Source organism: Molothrus aeneus, chromosome 1 (genome assembly GCF_037042795.1).
Source record: "Molothrus aeneus isolate 106 chromosome 1, BPBGC_Maene_1.0, whole genome shotgun sequence".
In the NCBI taxonomy this organism is placed as follows: Eukaryota; Metazoa; Chordata; class Aves; order Passeriformes; family Icteridae; genus Molothrus; species Molothrus aeneus.
In genome coordinates, this window is record NC_089646.1 from 70,577,944 (window position 1) to 70,598,470 (window position 20,527).

Sequence of the window (20,527 nt, forward strand, 5' to 3'; positions counted from 1 at the left end):
AAGCGGCGGCGGAGGCCGCGGTTTGGGTTCCGCGGGCGGCGGGGCAGGGGCGCTGCGCCACCGGCGGCCGGGCCCGCTCTCCGCGCCACTCTCCTCCCGTTCCCTCCCCTCCCCTCGCCGCTCCGCCATGGCGGCCAACACCGGCAACCTGCAGGTACAGCCACGCCGGCCCTGCCCGGCGCGGGGCGGACCCGGCAAGCGGCGGCGGGCGGGGGGCGGCGCCAGGAAGGAGCGGGGCCGGCAGCGTCCCGGGCCGGGGCCGGGGCTGCGGGCGGAGCGGGGGCACAGCGAGCGCGGAGGCCCCCTGCTCAGCGGGCCGGGGGCACCGCAGCCGAGGGGGACTCGGCTTGGGCCCGGGGTGGCAGAGCCCAAGGGTCAGCCCTCATCGCCCCGGGCCTGAGACCCTGCGGAGGGGGCCCTGGAAGGGGGGCCCGGGGGCACCAGCCCTGCGGGGCGCGGGCAGCGGGGCCTAGCGCCCGGCCGGGAAGCGCTGCTGCCGCTTCTGCTCCGGACGCGTGGTTTGGGTTGTGTTGCCGCAAGGCTCCTGCTGGCTGTGGGGAGCCCTTGCCTGCTCTGCTGTTCCGCTTGTGTTAACCCTCGGCTCCGGCGGTGTCAACGGTGCTGCGGCTGGCCGGCAAAACAGCCCCCGAAATGAAATAAGTGCGGTCCAACAGCCCTTCTTTCTCTTCGGCTGTTTGAACCGTGATCATTTTTGTATGCAGTGTTTACACTGGCAGTGTGATGTTTGCATTGACAAAGCTAGAGGAGATGTTATAGGGTTTATAATAACCAGGAGAAGAATGACACCTCTTTAAGATGACATTCTTTCCTTGGGTGATGTTCATCAAGCTATAAACCCATGGCTTGATAAAACATAGTTTGTGCCTCAGAACTGGCCATCTATACCCTAGTTCATACAAGTTTCTAATAATGTTTTCTGTTTGATAGCAGTGGTGTTCTTCACAGTAACAGGCTAAGATGCAGCTGATGTAATGAAGTGTTAGAGCTGAGAATCTAATAGCCAGGCAATAGTCTTTGCTGTTTACAAAAACAGAGTATAGCACAACCAGGCAATACGTGATGCAGACTTTTGCCCATTTCAGAGGAGCAGGTCTGCGACATGCCCTGTTTCCTCACAGTTCTGTTTTAGTAGGTGATCTTTGCCATTTATTCTTTGGAATTAATGTCATGTGTATCACTGTCTTTGTTGTACTGGATGCAGGGGGTTGCCCTGGATATTGGGCAATAACACTGGGCTGTCGTGGGGTAATTAAAGTCACTGACAGGACTTAAGAACTTTAATATGAAAATAACTGTTTGGGGGGTAATTTTTGCTCTGTTGCTAGATTTGAATGGTGCACAGAGGTGCATAAGGGAGTCAGCATAAAATGGGCAGCAAGGAGGCAGCTGTCCATTTATACCTGGGAAACTGCTCCTGAGCTCCCAGCCTCTCCAAAAAGGAATGACTTTGGTTCTGTTCCGAAGAAACAGATGTTTACACTGCTCCAGCACTTGCCACAACAGAGCCGTAATCTGTTTGATTGGTTCATTGTTTTTAAATACCTTTGATTTCAAATAGATCTGTTGAGATAATCTTTGCTTCCAAGACAGCAACACAAAGCAATAGAATGCTATATTTTGCAGTTTCTTTCATGGCTGTTGTTTACTAGCTTTTTTCTGCCTGAAAAAGATCAGAGTGTAGGTAGTGGCAAGAGTATCTGTACTGGAGTGTCTAATGGAAACTCCTTGCTGCAGTTCAAACTCTCAACCTTGCTCCCTGACATTACATAATCATCCTGAGCAATGCTTAGGAAAGGGAACCACATGGGAAAAAATAGATGAGAGACTATAGAATATTTAGTTGGTGTTGGTTCATTCTGGCTGACTGCTTATTTTCAACTTTCAGCTTACCAGTGGTCAAAATGACAGTTTTAATTGTCTGGAAGTGGTATGGGCACTCCAAGAAGGAAAGTGTAATAAAAAGTAATAAGCACTAACAAGCAAGCAACGGAATAGTGGTGATACAATAAATCCACAGGGCAGTGTGTGCAATACAGTGGCTTAGATCTCAGTCAGATTTATTTGAAACTAGCTGAACAAGTAAAGTAAAAATCCATTCTTAACTTCTCATAGAACTCTTTGGTGCTTAAGATTTGGGTATGTTTTTTGTCTGTTTGGGTTTGTTTTTTTTTTCTCCTCTCCCACTGGAGTGATAATTGGAATTTCTCACTAGGATATCAAGAATCTAAATCCTCCTAGAGCAGCTAAGCAACTGGTCTTTGAAGATGTCTCCAAGCATAATGTTTGAAGAGTGATAGTGCTAGTTTCAGTGATTGTAATCAAGTACTTCCTATATTGACTCTGCTGTTTACAGGGTTTACTGATGTCATTAGTCATAGAATCATAGAGTTGTTTAGGCTGGAAAACATTGAGTCCAACCATTAACCCAGCACTGTCAAGTGCACCCCTAAACCATGCCTTAAACAGCATAACTATATCATAGTTCAAAGTTTAGATGTCTGTGATAAAAAAAACCCCAAGCCTTATAATGGATTTCCAAATCTTTCCATAAGAAATGTAAGAGATTGGTAAGACAGACTACATAGACAAAATAGTAGTCCCAGCTTAGTACAGGGAAACTTGTCCTTCTCACTTGCACTTTTCTGTGTGCTAGTAAATTTCAGCAGTTTGTAAATCCTGCTGTTCATGAAAGGATGGGAATACAACTTTGAGGGGGTAAATGTGAAGGAGCAGAAAAACTGTCCATCAAAGAACAGTAACAGCTTAAATGGTCTCTGATCACGGAAAATGCTCTTGTACAGCAGTTAATTATTTGTTTGTGTTACAGAAAGCAATAGACCTTGCTAGCAAGGCAGCACAAGAAGATAAAGCAGGAAACTATGAGGAAGCCTTCCGCTTGTACCAACACGCCGTGCAGTATTTTCTCCATGTTGTTAAATGTAAGTGTGATGTGTTGGATGATGCAGTAGAGTTTAGTCATCAGATTGCACAAGAGTAATCTCTTATGTTGACATCAGTATTTAAATTTTTGCTCTCATCAACAGTTGATACTTGCTAGTTGTAGTTTGACTGAAGTCATATATTTTGCAGCTTTTACCTTTACTTGTGTGCTTGCTCCATTCTTGTAAGAAATTAGATTATTTTTTACTTGTGTTTTATTTTAGGTTTTTTTAAGACAGGAGGCAGGTGTTTGCTGTCTCTCCTCTGGACTTTTGTAGCAGTGTTTCAAGCTGGCCACTGCACGAGGAAATATGACAATAAGTACAGGGATTCCTGTATTTCTGTTGTGCTGAAAACCATGTTACACATGAAGTCTGCTGTATCTGCAGAGTGCTTTTTGCACCTTTAATTCATGCTGCTTGCCCTTCTAAAGCCTCTCTGCTGACATTTTTTGCTCCTTAATGTCATAGTCTTGCTGTTTATCTTGGCCGAGAAAATGTATGAGATGGACTTGTATGTAACAATTTTTCTTTAGTTTCCATGTTCTCATTACTTTACGCCTTTTCACACTTCTGTGTACCTTTTGTGCCACATTCAGTGTTTGTATGCAAGAAATGGGCTTTCTTAATGTGGGTACAACCCTAATCTAAGTGGGCTAGGGTTGCTTGCCTGACAAAAGTACACTTACAAATCTTCATGATTTGAAAAAATTAGTTTTCTTTATAGTCCTTTATTATTAGGATAATCTGTGTTTATCACGTCCTGTCCATTTAAATATTACAGACTTTCTCAAAATATCACTTTCTGTGCTTTTAACAATATTGATGTACTTTTGGAAACTTAGCTCAAAAACCTGACATGTTAAATTTTGATCGTTGGTTTGAAATACTGTAAGAGTGATTATGAGAACAGTGTGGCTGTTGAAACGCACTTAGTTCTTTCAGATGCTTTATGTAATGTTTCTTTATCTTTTAAAATTAGCAGGCTATGGAAGAATCAAGTATGGTTCTAAATAAAAATTGCCTAGCACAAGCAGGTTCTTGATTAGCTATTTTAGAAAAGCAGTTATTAAGGCAATGTCTAGCAGCTTGAAAGGCTGACAGAAAAGCTTCCAGTGCTAATGTCCTTAATCCTTTAGAGTCAAATTTTAAGCCAAGGCAATGTTCAGGTGAATATTTGATATGACATCCTTCTGGTCAGTTCTTTCCAAGGTATAGTGGAAAATAAGTAGTTGAGATGTTTGGTTATGTCATGAGCCCTCAGAGAGGTACATTGATAAGAGATAAAGAAGTCAGATCTTTAGTCTTGTTTTTTGATTGATGCACATGTGTTTTGCTGTTAACAAAGAATTGTTTATCTTCAAACTCTCAGATGAAGCACAGGGTGATAAAGCAAAACACAGCATTAGAGCAAAATGTACAGAATACTTGGATCGAGCAGAAAAGCTGAAAGAATATCTGAAAAAGAGAGGAAAAACTGCACCAAAACCAGTTAAAGAGTCTGGACCTGCTGAAGGAAAAGGGTATGTTTTTGGAGAAGGTAAAGCAAAATACTTCCTGAACTCATCTTATTCTAAACTTCAACTATTCAAAGATCATTTTAACTTGTGTTTCTGAAATGCTTCAGATGACTACTAATGCTGAAGTACAGTGGGCTAATAAAAATAACTTGAATTACAATCACAAGCATTTCTGTGCTTGTTTACTAAAATGGGAACATTTGCATCGGAAATTCACTGAAGAATGAAAGTTGCTTCAGACTAACAGCTGAATCCAATAATTATTGGATTTAATGGCAAGGAGCTTGATGACCTTTCAAGGCTTTCTGCATTTAAATACTTAGTAACTAGGAAATAATTTCAGACTGGTGATTACTGGAGTTACTGAGTTTGATCTGTCTCATACTTGAGATGAAAAGCCCTGTGTAGGGTAAAGTTCTGTAAGGTGGACTGAATCCTTCCAATGTGTTGCTGCTGCCTGGTCTCTCCACTGCTTCCCTTCTCTTAGATTTGTTTCTCACTTTGCATATCAGAGAGTTGAACAAGCAGAGCCTCCCAAACAAGCCCAACCTCTTTTGCCTTTGCTACTCCCTTTGTAGGAGAGAGGAAGGATTCAGGATTATACCTTCTGGTGGGACTGCCCTTTCTAGGAGTCCTGAACAGCTGAAGTTGCTCAGTTGTCTCTTAAAACTTCACCTGCTTTTCAGTCTTTTTAAATGTCTGCTCTTTTCATCAGCCTTATTTTTTGAGCTTTATCATCTTTGGCTTAATTTATAATAGAAAGAAATAGTAATACCCCAAAGGCTACATGTTTTTTCATTACTTCCACTCCAATTGTTCCCTCTCTGGTCTCTTTTCCTTTAATTTCCAGTCTCCTTTGCTCTGATGAGAGTTTCATAGTACTAGGTGGAATTGGCCAAGTCCTGTTGCATGTCCAGATAGAGGAGAAGTGCCAATGTCTACAAACAAACCATTCCAGCACCTCTGTGTTGCTGGATATAAGGGCTGTGTGTTCCTAAAAGCTGACTCAAAACACACCGAAGTGTCTTAAGAGGGCTCAGACCCATAAGAGGAAGTTGAAATGGCAAAGGAGGGTGAATTGAAAAGAAATCAGAGAAAAGTGTACTTCTGCTTTTCTGCAGTCATGTAAACCTCTAAAGGTCTGAAAGCATCTCCATGTTTCTTTAATTCCTCAGCCTGATGGGTTTTCTGGTTTTTGCATTCTGATTTTTATCCTAAGACAGAAGTCTCTCTTACTGTATTTCAACATTTTGTTTCCAAATCAGGAATGACAGTGATGGGGAAGGGGAATCAGAGAACTCTGAAAAAAAGAAGCTACAGAATCAACTTCAAGGTAATTTGAAGCATCCTTTTCTTTAAATAGGGATTACTTCAGTTAAGCAAGTTCCTGTATTTTGCCATCTAAAGTTTATGGATTAACTTAATGTCTGTTAGTAGCTCAGCTAGTGTATAATCTTCAGGTGCAAAAGCACAGTCTTTATGGAAGTAAAAGGACTTGTGTGCTATGAATTTATACAGTGACTACATTGAAATGTATCTCCTGCACCCTGTACTTCATGTTAATATTGTATCACCTATCAAGCTAACATTTTCCAACAGAAGTTGCAAAATCCCAGCTAGCTGGTGGCTAAACTGATTTAGTGGTTTTTTACTCTGAAGTGCACTAGCATGTTGCCTAGAGGCTAAGGAAATGATGATACAAATACATAGTGTAAGCAGAACTTTTTTCACAAAAAGACCGGAATTCATGTTTAGGAGTAAGAAACATGGATTCTTGCCCATTTATAATAATATGCAGTGATGATGCTGTCCCAGTTCAGTAGCATAGTTTGGATTTTAGTTTGGGTTTTTGAACTCAAATACAGAACACAGTCAGTGAAGCAATGTATAGCAGCTACCAGCAGTTTGGTGTGCAGTAAAAAAGAGGCTTTTTGATATTTATTTCCCTTTAATAATGAAGAACTGTTCAGAACTTCCCTACCAGAAGGTGCTTATGGATCTGAAGAAACCTCATTGTTCTCCTGTTTTTGACTGTAACAAAGATCAAATGCATTTACCAGATCTTGTGCCTGTGTAATTTCAGGAGCTGTTGTATCACCACTGGAAACTGTGCTGTGCTTTTTCTACTTCTCTGCACATTATTTAATCCTATGCACAGTTATAAGAGACAGTTTCTTGTTTTTTTAAAAGTGACAGAAAATTGATGAGCATTGAACTCCTATCCTGTCTCTCACTATACAGACTTCGTTTCTTCCCACATGACTCTGACCTCAGATAGTAGAAGTAGTGGCTAGGATTACAAGATCTAATATTATAGGTCTAATAACCTATTACTACCTGAGTTCCAAGTTTGCCCGTCTAGAAGTAGTTGAGACAAAATTTTTAGTATGCCAGACTAACCAATCTGAAGAGAAAGCTGAATTACAGCTCAGTTGGCTGAATTCATTGACTGAGGAAGATGAGACTTCATGCAAAACTTTAAATGTGCCTTGACTAAGAAAATACTTCTACAGCTAAGCAGGATCCATATAACCTTTCTGATGCTTTTAGCCCTAGCTCTCAAACCTCTTTTCCATTAGATGATCCATTTGTTTGCTGCATGTCTGGAGATAACAGCAAGTTACTTCATCTGCTGGAGAATCTTAAAAAATCCTGAACTAGAGCAGCCACATTGTTTAAAATGAATTTTCAAATTTTTTAGGAAGTGCAGTGGTGGTTTAGTTATGAGTTGGTTCCAGGACTTCTACTAACTCACAAATGTTCTGGTTACCCATGGTTTATTTTGATAAAAAAATGTGACAGATTTCTGTAAAAAGCACATCCATTTGAGCAATGGAATTGAGTGTTCCTATCATACTAGAAATGCCTTGTTTTTATTCAGTATAGACATGGGCATAGATTTCTTTTTTCACCAATTGGAATTTATTGTAATTGTGAAAAGATATATATGTCTCTAACTTAGACCATCTTTTCTTACAGGAGCAATTGTTATGGAGCGACCAAATGTCAAATGGAGTGATGTTGCTGGCCTTGAAGGTGCCAAAGAGGCACTTAAAGAAGCAGTCATCCTTCCCATTAAATTTCCACACCTGTTTACAGGTCAGGATTCCAGCATTTATTTACTATTGGCCAGTCAGGACTGGCGCTGGGGCCTGTGAAGTGTGTTGCGCCAATGTATCATAGACTCAAGCGGATGTCTTAACAAAGAGATTTTGACCCATCTGACGGAAGTTTCATGGTAGATGCCGAAAACCTCAGAGCAGCCTAGAGGAGGATAATCAGAAAATAGCATTTTGAAAACTGCTGTTTTCTTTCTTGCAGGCAAGAGAACGCCCTGGAGAGGGATTCTTCTGTTTGGACCACCAGGAACGGGAAAGTCTTATTTAGCAAAAGCTGTAGCAACAGAAGCAAACAACTCTACCTTCTTCTCAGTATCTTCATCTGACCTTGTCTCAAAATGGTTAGGTGAAAGTGAAAAGTAAGTTGGAGTTGCCAGAGGTCCAGGAAAACATTGTCAAGAGGAAATTATTATAGAGATAAGGTGCCGTAGAGAATTTAAGAGAATGGTCTTGTCTTTTTAAAAACCATCTATAGGTGTTTCTGTGCTTCATGCTGCAGTGTCATGTAAAGATACCATTATATGCTGCATTTTGAGAAACTCTTTTCAGTGCTCAGAAAGATTTTGGGAGCACCACAGAGCTCATGCTAACTCTTCATTTGTTACTGTGTGATGTATGAAGAAGACCAGGAAGGCAAAGGACCAGGAATAACATGGCTGCAGTCTAGAAGTCCAGGAATTTGTCCATCTAGTCTTCCAAAAGAGATTTCTTGAATTAATAAAAAGCTCTGGGTTTACAGGGAAAGGATTTTCATATAATGATAAGCATACTTGTCATAACCATGATTTAAAGGTTTGAAGTGTGGGGCAACTGAGCAACACTGTTTAAAGCTGATAGAATGAGAAAGAAAGGCTATTAGATAAAGTGTTTGAAGTGAGTTATTTTTTTCCCCAGAAAGCTGGAAACTTTTCTCCTGCTTTTCTTCTGTTGCAGAAGGAATACAGAACTGGAGACTAACTTGGCATTAGATTTTATGCTTGACTTCATTTGAGACTATTGCCTGAGATTTAGTGCTGTAATATGAAGAATTTCCCAGCATGTTCCTATTTATTTTTCTTTTTTAAACTAGTAAAGTGTGTTCATGAGAGATGGCTAGGAGTATATGGGGTTTGTTTTAGGTTGTTTTGTTTATTTGATTTGAAACCAGTATTGCATGTCATACAAAAATGATTTAGTAAGTAAAGTTGTAGAAAGTAAAGATACATGCTATTTCTTACAAAATCTCTAGAGTTATTTTCAGTTAGAAATGTTTAGAGAAAGCTTTTTTCTTTTGAATCTTTATAAATTGGTGGTTTTTTATAGTCCAGGCTGTCATGTAGAAGTGTAAACTGAAAAAGGGCTTTATTTTGCAAAATCATGCCTGGAGCACTCTAATTTTTTTTTTTTTTTCATTATGCTGGACTCTCTCATTTAGTGTAATTCTGAGTCATGGAGCTGGAAGAATGTTGTTTCTTTGAGTAGCTTTATGTTAATGCTTTTTTCCCCTTGCTTTCTCTAAAGGAAATGACTATATCACGTTCTGAAGTTATGTGTTTCTGCTGTTGTAATTATTAATATAGCTGAAGCTGTTTCCTTCTTTAAGATTAGTGAAAAACTTGTTCCAGCTTGCCAGAGAAAACAAACCATCTATCATCTTCATTGATGAGATAGATTCCCTCTGTGGGTCAAGAAGTGAAAATGAAAGCGAGGCTGCCAGACGGATAAAAACGGAATTTCTAGTCCAGATGCAAGGTAGGTTTATTTGGTCTTCAAAATCAGACAGAGAAATGAAGACATGTATTTTTAAGTGTAACTCTCATTAGAATATTAAAAATGTCTGCAGTTCCACCCCATTAAATTTTGATGCATTTTAAAGCAATCGCTGTTTATCATCTAAACTGTGAAGTTATTTCTGCCTTGATACAGGGGTTGGTGTTGACAATGAAGGAATCTTGGTGTTAGGAGCAACAAACATACCCTGGGTTTTGGATTCTGCTATCAGGAGAAGGTATGATGGCACTTTTTTTCATGGTGTGCAATTCACAACTGGTGTGAGCTTTCAGCCAGAGAGTGCTTAAGGTGTTCATCTCATGTTTGCAGACATGGTTAATGTTCTGCAACTCAATTCTATGAAGTAGACTTAGCTAAACTGATAGTCACTTGCCCCTTAAGAGAAAGGTAGGTTGTTCAGTCCTGTAGTTTATCTCATTTCTTGGTTAGATGATTATGCTTGAATAAACAGGAGTTTCCTGCTTGCTTTTTGCTTTTCTGGGGGGCTTAGGGGACAAGTTAGAAAGTACACACCTCAGAAGGGCAAAAGAGGGTGGAACTTTCCTTTTCAGCTGTTAACAAACTGGTGAGTAGCTTGCGTTTTTTCATGGAAGTGTAACCTTATGGAGAAATACCATATTTTTCTACTAGTCAGGCATAACTTGTGATTTTTAACTGCTGTTTCGCAGATAAAGGACTTTTGCAGATACAGGACTGCCTGTACCTGATTATTTGGATCTTTCTCTGAGCTGCAGAGCAAGCAGAGGACAGATACAGTTATGTGACAAATAGGATTATGTTGTGATGAGGACACAGCTTGGATAATGGCCATTTTTCTTGACTAAAGAATCACTGATATTTTTTTTTGGTGACTGACACTGACTTTTATTTATATACTGAATTCAAGCTGGCCATACTTCAGTTTGATTTGGGGTTGGACCAGGTCACCTCCAGATGTCACTTCTCATCTGCATGACTCTAGAGTTGTATGAGTCAGATTTAGAAATGAAGGTATTGTTGAGAATTTCAAGTCATTCTTGAAATCCCAGCTTTGGTTGGGATCCAGAGTAAAAGACACACATGGACCTGATAGAGCGTGTTCAGAAGGGGCCATGAAAATGATCTGGACACCTTTCTTCTGAAGGCAGGTTACAAGAGTGGGGCTTTTCAGCCTGTAGAAGAGAAGGATTATTGTGGCCTTTCAGTATATAAAGGGAACTTACTAGAAGGGTGGAGAGATGTTCCTTGTTTTTTTTCCCAGGCTTGTAATGCCAGGACAAGGGGCAGTTGTTCAAACTGAAAGAGGATGGGCTTAGATTGGGCATAAGGAGGAAGTTTTTTATGATGAGGGTGGTGAAACACTGGCCTGGGTTGCCCAAGAAAAGCTGTGGATCATGGGAAGTGTTCAAGGCCAGGTGGGATGGGGTTTTGAGTAAGCTGGTTTAAGGGAAGGTCTCCCTGCCTGTGGCAGGGGGGTTGGAACTAGACAATCTTCAAGGTCTTTCTCAACCCAAACCATTTTCTCATTCTCAGCAACATGAAAGAGAAATTCCCTAGCTCTTGCCCACAAGACTTAAAGGAAACTTGTACAACAATGGCTGTAATAAAATTAATTTTTCATGGATTTGAGCCACTTTGTCATGTATATCAGGTTATTGTGTTCAGCAGGATTTGGAGTTGCTCTTTGTTGGTAAGAGGCAATCTCCACTCTGAGAACAGATGCTGCTTCAAAGGAGGAACTGCTGTTACCAATATTTTCTTGAGAATTACTTCAAATTTACTTCCATCTATGGTGTTTTCTTAATTTAGTTGGAGATTGTAGAAAGTTGTTGCATAAACTTGTTATCAGGCAGTTCTTTCTCTGAGTGTGAAATCTGTTCAAATACTCTTTAACACTTAAAACTGAGAGGAAGAAGTCTTTTTCTTTTAAGACTCAAACTCTGCTGGAAAAATGTCAGTCTGGAGAGAAGGATTTTGTAATGGAAAGGAAGCGGTTTTTATATCCTGGATATTAGCTTATGCTAACTAAAGTATTATTTATGAGAACAGGTGGCTGAATATTTGCATCAGATTTTTTTTTAAAGTCTGTTGTACTGAAACTACTTTTTAATATTGCTAGAAGCAAGCTCATTTGCATGAGCTCTTTCCATTGTGCACCTGCATGAGTTGGCATCTTGGGAACGCTTTGGTTTTGTCTTTTTTACACCAGGTTTGAGAAGCGTATTTATATTCCTTTACCTGAAGACCATGCCAGGGCTGCAATGTTCAAACTTCACCTTGGGTCAATTCCAAATGACCTAAAAGACTCAGATTATCGAGAGCTTGGGAAGAGAACTGATGGCTATTCTGGTGCAGATATAAGCATCATTGTCCGTGATGCACTGATGCAGCCTGTTAGAAAAGTGCAATCAGCGACTCACTTTAAAAAAGTAAGTAGGAATCAAAATTTTTCAAGTTATTTCATCTGTGAGAGCAGTCTTAATTTGAAAATTCCTTACAAATAAACTGAATTTGGTTTTAGGTAATACTGCATGGTTATGAATGTCCCTTTTATTGACTGGCGAGAACTGTTCTTCCTTTCCACATACCCCCCTAGTCCTGCCATAAGTCTGGTGGAGCTCATTTCTGAATATTCATGCTCTGACTCTTAATGTCTCTAGAGAGTGTTAAAAGCATGCAGTTTGCCATTTAAATGGCAATGTTACAGAAGTGCTTTTTTTCTATTTCAAGTTAAGTGGTTCTTAACATGCTGGGAAAAAAAAAAGTATCCCTCATCCACTTGAGAACAGATGGATTGTACTTAAGCACATTCTGTTTACTTGGCATATTTTTCAAACTGAAAAATTAAGGTTTTTGTAGAGTTCTGGTAGAAACATTGAATCAATTACAGTAGTAAAGATGCTACTGAGCAAGGTCTGTGTTTCATTTACACTGCTGTAATGTAAAAACCAGTTTACTTTTACATAGGTACACACCAAAGAGCCTATTCAAACTATATTTTTTGGCTTATCTTCCAGTTACCTCTATATGCTATGTATTGACTTAAGTAACATTTCTTCACAATATTTGAATCTCAGAAACTTTATCTGTACAGGAACCAATTGGCATTCTTTACCACCAGTCTAAATCCATTACATCTGGGAATGTCTTTCCCCTGGAGAATGGGTCTTGTTCAGTCAAATTTATTGTTCCCTGAAAACTATTAAACTCTTAAATAGAAAAGAAGGAGTGATAGTATCAATGGTTATAAACAGAGGTTAAAATATATACAATGTGTATCAGTTGAATAAAATTTTATTTTGCTGTATACCATATTTTGAAGTAGACCCAGACTAAAGGTACTTTTGGTTAATATTTTTAGTGCAAAGTTTGATTTTGACAGAAATTCATGGTTTTTGGGTGAAGGTGGGTCAGGATATTCTGCAGAGGTGCTAATTGCTGTAAAAGGAAGCTTTAATTTGTTGCTTCTTCAAAGAGCAGGTGTGGTAGGGAAAACTTGAGATCCTAAGGTGTTGAGTACCATGTATGTTGTGTTGGCAGCAGTTCTTTGTCATCTCAGTTACAATTACAGTTTTTTTACCAGTAACTCAACCTGACATAAAAGGGTTAAGGCCCCTGAACCTAACAGCTACACTCACTTTGAAGATAGGCTCCTTTTTTTCCATATGGTTTCTTCCAATGAACTCATTCAGCTTAAGATTCAAAGTGAAAGAAACACTTAAATCCAGTATGGTCCAGAATATGAGAGGGCAGGAAATTTGACTGCTGAGGACAACTCAGAGTAACAATGTGATGTAAGCGGTATTTGTTGATAAATAAACAGTGACTTTGATATATCAAGGATTTTCTAGATGCTTCCTTCCCTTAAGCAGTCATGTCTGAAGTATTTATCTGTTGTTAACTTTACATGACAATGGCATTTCTGGCTAAAGGGCTGTTAGCTTTTAGTGTTTAGTTCAAATTTGGAACAATCTGAGGCATGTTTCAGCTTGCCATGGAGCAATGAAATAACCTCAGTTGTCACAGTTTGTGGAACAACTTCAAAAGCGCTTCTTGCATCTTAACTATTTTTGCTTAAGAAAATAAAAAAAAAGGAAGGAAAAACCCCACAACTGCAACACTTTGAACACTCTGACATGAGCCAAGTTGATTCCACTTGTATTGTTAATGCTTTAATTGGATGTGATTTTGTGTTTTTATGAGCAAAATCATAGCATTATTATTTGTGTTGTAGCAGACAGAGCTTTCCTCAGTTGTCAGTAATTAACTGTAAACCTTTCCTTGCCATGTGTGATAATGCAGGTTTGCCAGAGTGCATTTTGAATATTACAATCTGCTGCCCAGCATCTTGCTCTAAATTCAGCTTGGAACAGCAGATCCAGTTCTGTCCATAGTCAGTTAGCGTGTTGTCCTTGAACCTCTGTGTATGCTCCGAGTTCCCGTGGGTGTGTGGTGCTGCAGGTAACAGCCAGGGAAGGCAAAATCCTTGGTACCGGACAGTGTACTGCACAAAGGGAACAGATGCACGGGGCAGCTTTTTTTTGCTCTATCCGTCTGTCTGTCTGGGGAAGCTGTTTTGTTCTCCCGCTAGGTGGCGCTGTTTCCTACGCAGCGCTGCCCAGGTGGTGCTGGGAGCTTGGGAAGGCAGGATGTCAGAGGGAAAAGCACTGGGAAGCTTTTAGAGAGCTGTTAACCAGCGATGAATGAACTCCTCAAGTGACCAGGGACCAGGAAGGGTGGTCTTCACCAAGCAGATTTCCTGGCATGTCAGTTTTCCGCAGAAATCCTCGGACTTAAGAGGATGTGGCTTCTGGGATTTGACCTGATGTGAATTTAAGTATCTGGCTACAGCTGCATGTTTTCAGGGTGAATAATACCAGTACACTTGTACAATTTCTCTTCCACAGGACATGTGTTCCCAATGGGTAGGACATCTGCATAAAATCAAGGAATGGTTTTTGCTTGGGGTGCTGTTCAGCTTCTGGTTTCTGTCTTCAAAATAGTAACTCCCATAAACTGAGTGTTTTCTTATTTTTAGGTAAAAGGACCATCAGTGTCTAATCCAAATACGATGGTAGATTTATTCACCCCTTGCTCTCCAGGTGATCCTGAAGCCATAGAAATGACATGGATGGAGGTCCCAGGTGATAAATTACTGGAGCCTAGAGTTTCCATGGTAGGTATTGCTTGTAGCATTTCTTTCTTATTTTGCAGAACTCTGAAAAGACTTTAAGATAAAGAGTCTTTTTCAGGACAATTGGATGAGATGTTTGTTTTCAGAAATGCTGGGCATACCAGATAACATTTGAATTCTCAACATAAATCACTACAGTATGGCATGCTATAAAAAAGACAGCTGTCTATCCCTGATAAGCATTTCTTATTCTTGTCTGCTGGCATGCAGCTGCCATCCTTTCATCCATAGACAGTATCTGCCTCTTGCACTGTTCTTTCACTTGGCTTTTATTCATTCAAAACCTTTAGGGTTCCTGCACCATGATACACTTTCTTCTCATCATTGTGGCATTAATACTGGGAAATGGAAAATGACATTCACTGTAAATTAGGAAGTGATGTTCTATCAGTAAATATTGCCCATGAAATAGATACAAGTATAAAACCAAAATGTAAGAAGATTTTGGATATAATGGTAGTTTAGGTTTAAATTTTTTTAGGTAATAAAGCAGCTTTTTCTGCTGTTTTCTTTGTGCATATGAAAATACTTGCTTTGGCCTAGGGAATAAAACATGTAAGACAGTTTTCAGTTTTAGATCACTGCTTAAAAAAAAATAATTGCTGGACACTCATTCTGTATTTTCCCCCAAGAGCAGCAGAAGAAAATTTTGTATTTAAGTACAAAGTTTCTGGGAAGCACTTAATAACAAATCTGTGTTGCTGTAGTTTCCTGTGTACAAACAGTCTTGTAAGGAATGGAAGAAATCAGTGCATTTCATGGGGAATCACAGGCAATGCTTTGAAAATAGAACCATCACTGTATTTCAGAAAATAATTTCCTGTGTGAATTTGCATACTGAGGAAGCAGAAGAGGATTTATGCAGGTGCAGGCCTGCCCTAAAACTTCTCTCTGCATGATCTAACTGGATTTTTAATCAATCCTTCCTGGAATTAAAGACAGCAGTTCCTTGTGTGCTCCTAATGGTACCTGGGCTCTGATGCACTACAGGCAGATGTTACAGTGTCCAAAATCCATTCTTGTCCTTAAAATATAAGGCTTTAATTCTTTTTGAGCAGGGTGCCTCTGGTCTGATGAGACAAATATCATGTGTGGAAAGCCATTATACTAATTTTTTTTATTTTACCCATCATTTATAGCAATATGAGGTGTTGGGCATCTACTTTTTTCAGTTGCCCTTGGTTGGGAATTGATTCGTTTTCTTTACCCTTTTTTATTCATAGGGTATTTTAACTGCTGCTCAAAGACCTATGATTTTTTTTTCTAAACTCCATTTCCTAGCATCTAAATACTTATCTAGGAAATTTACTGAGTTGAAGAGTCAGAAATTACCAGTCAGGAGCAGTAAAACTTTGCTAGAGATGAATCACAAACTGCTGTTCTACATTGCTGGACTGTGAAGAGTACATGGGAACATCTCAGTATTTTCCACTTAAGCTGCTGTAGTTAATCATGGTTTGAAAATAGTAACTGACCAAAAAAAAAAAAAAATCAGCTCTTTCAAAAAAAGAGATGAATAAAACTTGAATGGATGAGTGGCTTAAACCTAAACCTTAGGTTGTGATTTTGTTACTGGAAAACTCCTTGACTGTTGTCTGTATTCAAAGGGTTAAAAGGCTGCCTCTGTGCAGAAGTGTTCAGGCTTACTTAAAGTTTTGTGTTAATGGGAACTTTTTAATGTTTTTTTTAATGCATATTTGTCCTGGCAGCAAAATTGCTAGCAGCGGTACTATACTTGTCTCTAAAAACATGTTTGGTTTTTTTCTGACAGGCCGATATGCTCAGGTCGCTTGCTAGCACAAAACCAACAGTTAATGAACAGGACTTGGAGAAGTTAAAGAAGTTTACAGAAGACTTTGGTCAGGAAGGCTAAACCAAAGATATGTGTGAAGCATTAGAACCTTTTTTTTTCTTTTTAAAGTATTCTCGTGTCTTTATTGATGGCACTTCAAATAAATGCCAATAAAATCACCCCTTTCTTACTTTGCAGAAGGAATAGAAGATACCTTTGCAAAGACCCTTAAGCTTTTGTATTGTATTGTTTTCCTCAGATGTCTATTAAATGTCTTCTATTGAAAAATAATACAAAAATGCAATTTTAGGGTGAGACAGCAAAGTGATGTGGTAATGTCTAATAAATACTAGAAAGCTTTAAATTACTAGTTCCATATTAGGTAGTATATTAGACCTGGACACCAGTGAGTTTTGGGTTTTGACCTTACTTCCCAGTAAGGTCAAAAACCTTTTTAAGGGGTGGGAGAGAACATATTTGTCAGGTGTTTTCAATATCAGTCAATCAGCATATGTATTAATTGCTCTCATTTCATTTAGGAAAATGGCAACAAAATTTTCTAATCAAGCATACTGCAAGTGTGGGTTTGCTGTTAAAGTAAAAAAGAAAACACTGTGAGGATAAGACTACATGGGCCAGTACTTTGATTAAATATTGGTGGACCTGTTATTTGGCTTTTTTTTCTGCTATGCTGTGTTAAAATTTTGCCTTAAACAGCAGGTTTTTGTTTTTAACTCTTTACTAGCTGGTACACACTGTCACTATGCAATTTAACACAAGCTTGTTAAATGCAAGTAACTCAGAAGGTGTTTTGCTGGCTCTTCTTGGGGGGGTTGTTTGGATTTATTTTATTTGTTGTTTTGGTTTTTAAAAACTAGATTCTCTTCCTGGTGAAGTTTTGACTGAAGTTAGAAAAAAGCTTTAGAAATGTCCTCTAAGATCCCACGTGTTGAGGCTGGCAAGGTATATGTAGTCTTTGGAGAATGTCTGGGAGGTATTTGGGAAATAGCATACTTCACATGCAAGGAGATTAGAACAGATGTTTTAGCCACAGCCTTTCCAGTGATAAATTAACCCAGAACCCCACTGGTAACTGTAGCATATAGGTTACATCAATTTCGTGCTTAAACTGGGAGAGAAGGCTGGCAGTTTAGTACAGAAGTAGCACTTCCATTGCTCTTTTTCTGCAGAACTGCAAATGGAGATGTGCCTGAATGTAACTTAAAACACTACAGCATCAGCATTGAGTTTGTGCCTTGTAAGTTTGCACTGGCTGTAGATATGAAACATCATTAGAATATCTAGAATATTCTATCTTCCATTATCATTGTCCAAATCTATCCTTCAAATGTTTTGTTTAACGTGTATTAGAAGAAATTTGCACATTTTAAGTGTGTATGTTCTACGTACGTATGCACAAATATGATCATCTTTTGATGGGGTTTGGTTTCTTCTATGTACATATTTTGTCTACTTTATAAATCATAGGATGGGTGACATTTTCTGTACTTTAATGAAGTAAAATGTTGTAGTACAACATCAGCTATGTTATTTGAGTATTTTTTCAATGTTATGTTCAAGTTTTTACTGCTTCATTGTCTCCTTAGACTTTTGTTTCTGTGTTTAATAGCCAAACAAAATAATTAAATATTCTCTGATCTGCAAGGTGCTGAGCTTTTTTTTTACTAACACGATGAAGCGTTTTTTCCAAAATCCTTCAGTTACACAGCTTTACCTTTGTCTTATATCAGAATGTGTAAATGTGAATCAGTGGGCTGCAAATCTTTCTGACAGCTTTTGGGGGGATGGCAGGAGCGGGAGTGGGTGAGGGCAGGAATTCCAGCAGAGGTACAGCAACTATGGTTAGTAAACTTAATTTTTATTGCAACAAGATCTTGTTTGTAGTTTTCTCTTGTGAACACTTCAGAAGTGAGCCACACACTAGCGTGGCTGTCCTTCAGAGGTTTGAAGCCACTGTCTGAAGTATTTATCTCTTGACCTTTTGAAAAATGAGAGTCCTTACTGCAACCCTGCAATCTTAAAATTCTCAGGAACATTTTGGTTTTTGGTTTATTTTTTCCTTTTTGTGGTAAGCTGATTTGTCTTATGGGCTTCCATATGCTTAACTGTATAATCTCGTATCTTTAATGCAAAAGAAAAATATACTGTATGTTTTAAATTTACATCTTGCTGCTTGCTCAGATGACATCTGTAACAGAACCTTTACTATTTGATGTTGAAAGTTGTTTTTAGAAATATATTCCAAATAAACTTTGCTGCTCAGAATTGCAGCTACAAGGGCAACTTTTTGGTTTGCTGTCTTTGTAAAATTATGTTAAATTAATATATATATATATCATCGAGCTTCTTAGCCAAGTTATCCACAGCAGATGATAGCCTAATGAGGGAGCATGCAAAATCACTTTATAGTTTGCAGTGTTAATTGAAAATACTCTAAATCAAAGAATTCATGGAAAGCTGTATTTGCTTTGAATAATCAAAACCTCTGTAAATACTGGACAAATTAGTTGTACATTTTTAACGAGGTCTGATCTTTGGCTGGTTAGCTTACAAATTGTTTTCATACCTTCTGCTGTTACTGCTTACTCTGACTACAATATGAAAAAATGTCATTTTCCTTCCTGTGTGTAAACTAATTTTTCAATTAAATCACTTCTGTGTGTGCTTATGTCCTTCACAGATGGTTTCTTCACGGTGACATTAAGTTTTGGATTTCCTACCATTTGTGGTCTGTCTCTTGATGTACATACTTACAGGGTTAGAATAGCTCAGTAAATCAACTTATATTTTTTCCTGCGTTCCCTGACTGACGTTAAGTTCCAGAGTCGTTTGATTCACATGTTGCCTTTTTGTTCTTGTCCACCATAACAAAAGCATACAAATCTTCTCAGTCTTCCATAAATCTCTTAAGTTTTTCTTTTGGTTTGGTTTTTCAAGTCTGCTGGTCTTTGAATGTACTCATATGCTTTTGTTTTTGCTAGTGGAGCAGAACAAGTGTAGCTGAGGGAGATACTCTGGAATTGGCTTTTTTCATGTTCCTTCCTGCCTGTCAGAATTTGCTCTTTTTGTCAACTGAAGCAAAGAGGCTGCTGAATATTCTCTGGTCAGGTGTTTTGATCTACTTTTGGTGTTTATTAAATGTTTTAATAAGAATATTCCACATTTTTTTTGTTGTTCTTCAGGGGATTATCTTGACAGGAAGCAATTTAATAGTTCTGAATATGTTGAAATATGCAGGAACATCTTCATTTTGCTGTTTACTCTTTCCTTCCTCCAGAATGACAAGCTGGTTTCAGGATTGGCTTCCATACATGTTTTTGGTCTTAACCAGATTCACCCTAGTAATCATGGTTGACTTAAAGCCATTCCTGTAACTTACGTAAACTATTGCAAGAACTCAGTGGACTGTTTGTTTGACTGTTTGTTTCACACTGTGCTGCTATTCCAGCAGATAATTAATTCTTATCAAAACATCGTTTCTTTTATTCTTGAGCAGTCAGCTTTTGTTGTAGCTCTTGTGGTATAGCTTCAGTGCTTACCCCTTCATTTTTCTTTAGGTTTTAATAAATGTACTAATCTAGGGATTTTATTCCACAAATCCCCTGTCATCATAATTAGCTGTGTAAAAACTTTTTTAATTGGTTGTTCATCCTCTGTCCTGGCATTTGTGTAGTGACAGCCCAGGTATTAGATAAGATTGTCCTGTTTTTATCTTTTGGTCCCTATGACCTAATTAGAATTCTTCCTCTCCCTCCCTACTTCTACATGCACACACACCCTTCTGATGGGAGCTTTTCTATTAGGTTGCTGGTTTGTGACATTTTCTGTTTACTTGCCTTTGCAGCCTTCCTACCTGAGAGGCTCCAACTTGAATAAACACTCAAGGATACTTCTTTCCTTTGTCATATCCCAAGTTCAGGGACACTGGATCTCCATCCATCCATGCCACCTGTGCATGGTACCTGCCACATGTACAATCTGCCAGTCTTTTGCAGAAATAATCGACATTTTTAGACTCATTCAGCTGAACTTCTCAACCATTACTCATGGAAACACTATAGAATGTCCTATCTGCATCATAGCAGGAGCAAGGTTCCATTCTAAATAGGCTTTAGTTGTGTTTTGAGACATCTCCAGGAAATAAGTCACTGACACATGACACAGGCCTGATG

At 38.9% G+C, this 20,527-nt stretch overlaps 1 protein-coding gene across 3 annotated transcripts; it reads left to right on the forward strand.

Moving 5' to 3' along the window:
- Positions 1-8: 8 nt before the first annotated feature.
- On the forward strand, positions 9-18,638 carry VPS4B (vacuolar protein sorting 4 homolog B). 3 transcript variants are annotated; one of them, XM_066559241.1, is made up of 11 exons: positions 9-154; positions 2,849-2,960; positions 4,333-4,483; positions 5,746-5,813; positions 7,460-7,579; positions 7,802-7,958; positions 9,182-9,330; positions 9,505-9,586; positions 11,558-11,777; positions 14,387-14,524; positions 16,314-18,638. In XM_066559241.1, exons 1-11 carry the CDS (start codon positions 128-130, stop codon positions 16,413-16,415), a joined length of 1,326 nt encoding a protein of 441 aa, XP_066415338.1. In that variant the 5' UTR covers positions 9-127; the 3' UTR covers positions 16,416-18,638. The 3 variants fall into 3 exon arrangements, with proteins under 3 accessions (XP_066415338.1, XP_066415330.1, XP_066415346.1); XM_066559249.1 differs by lacking the exon at positions 9-154 and adding an exon at positions 3,186-3,282 and having other exon boundaries at positions 2,867-2,960; XM_066559233.1 differs by lacking the exon at positions 9-154 and having other exon boundaries at positions 2,774-2,960.
- Positions 18,639-20,527: the final 1,889 nt, after the last annotated feature.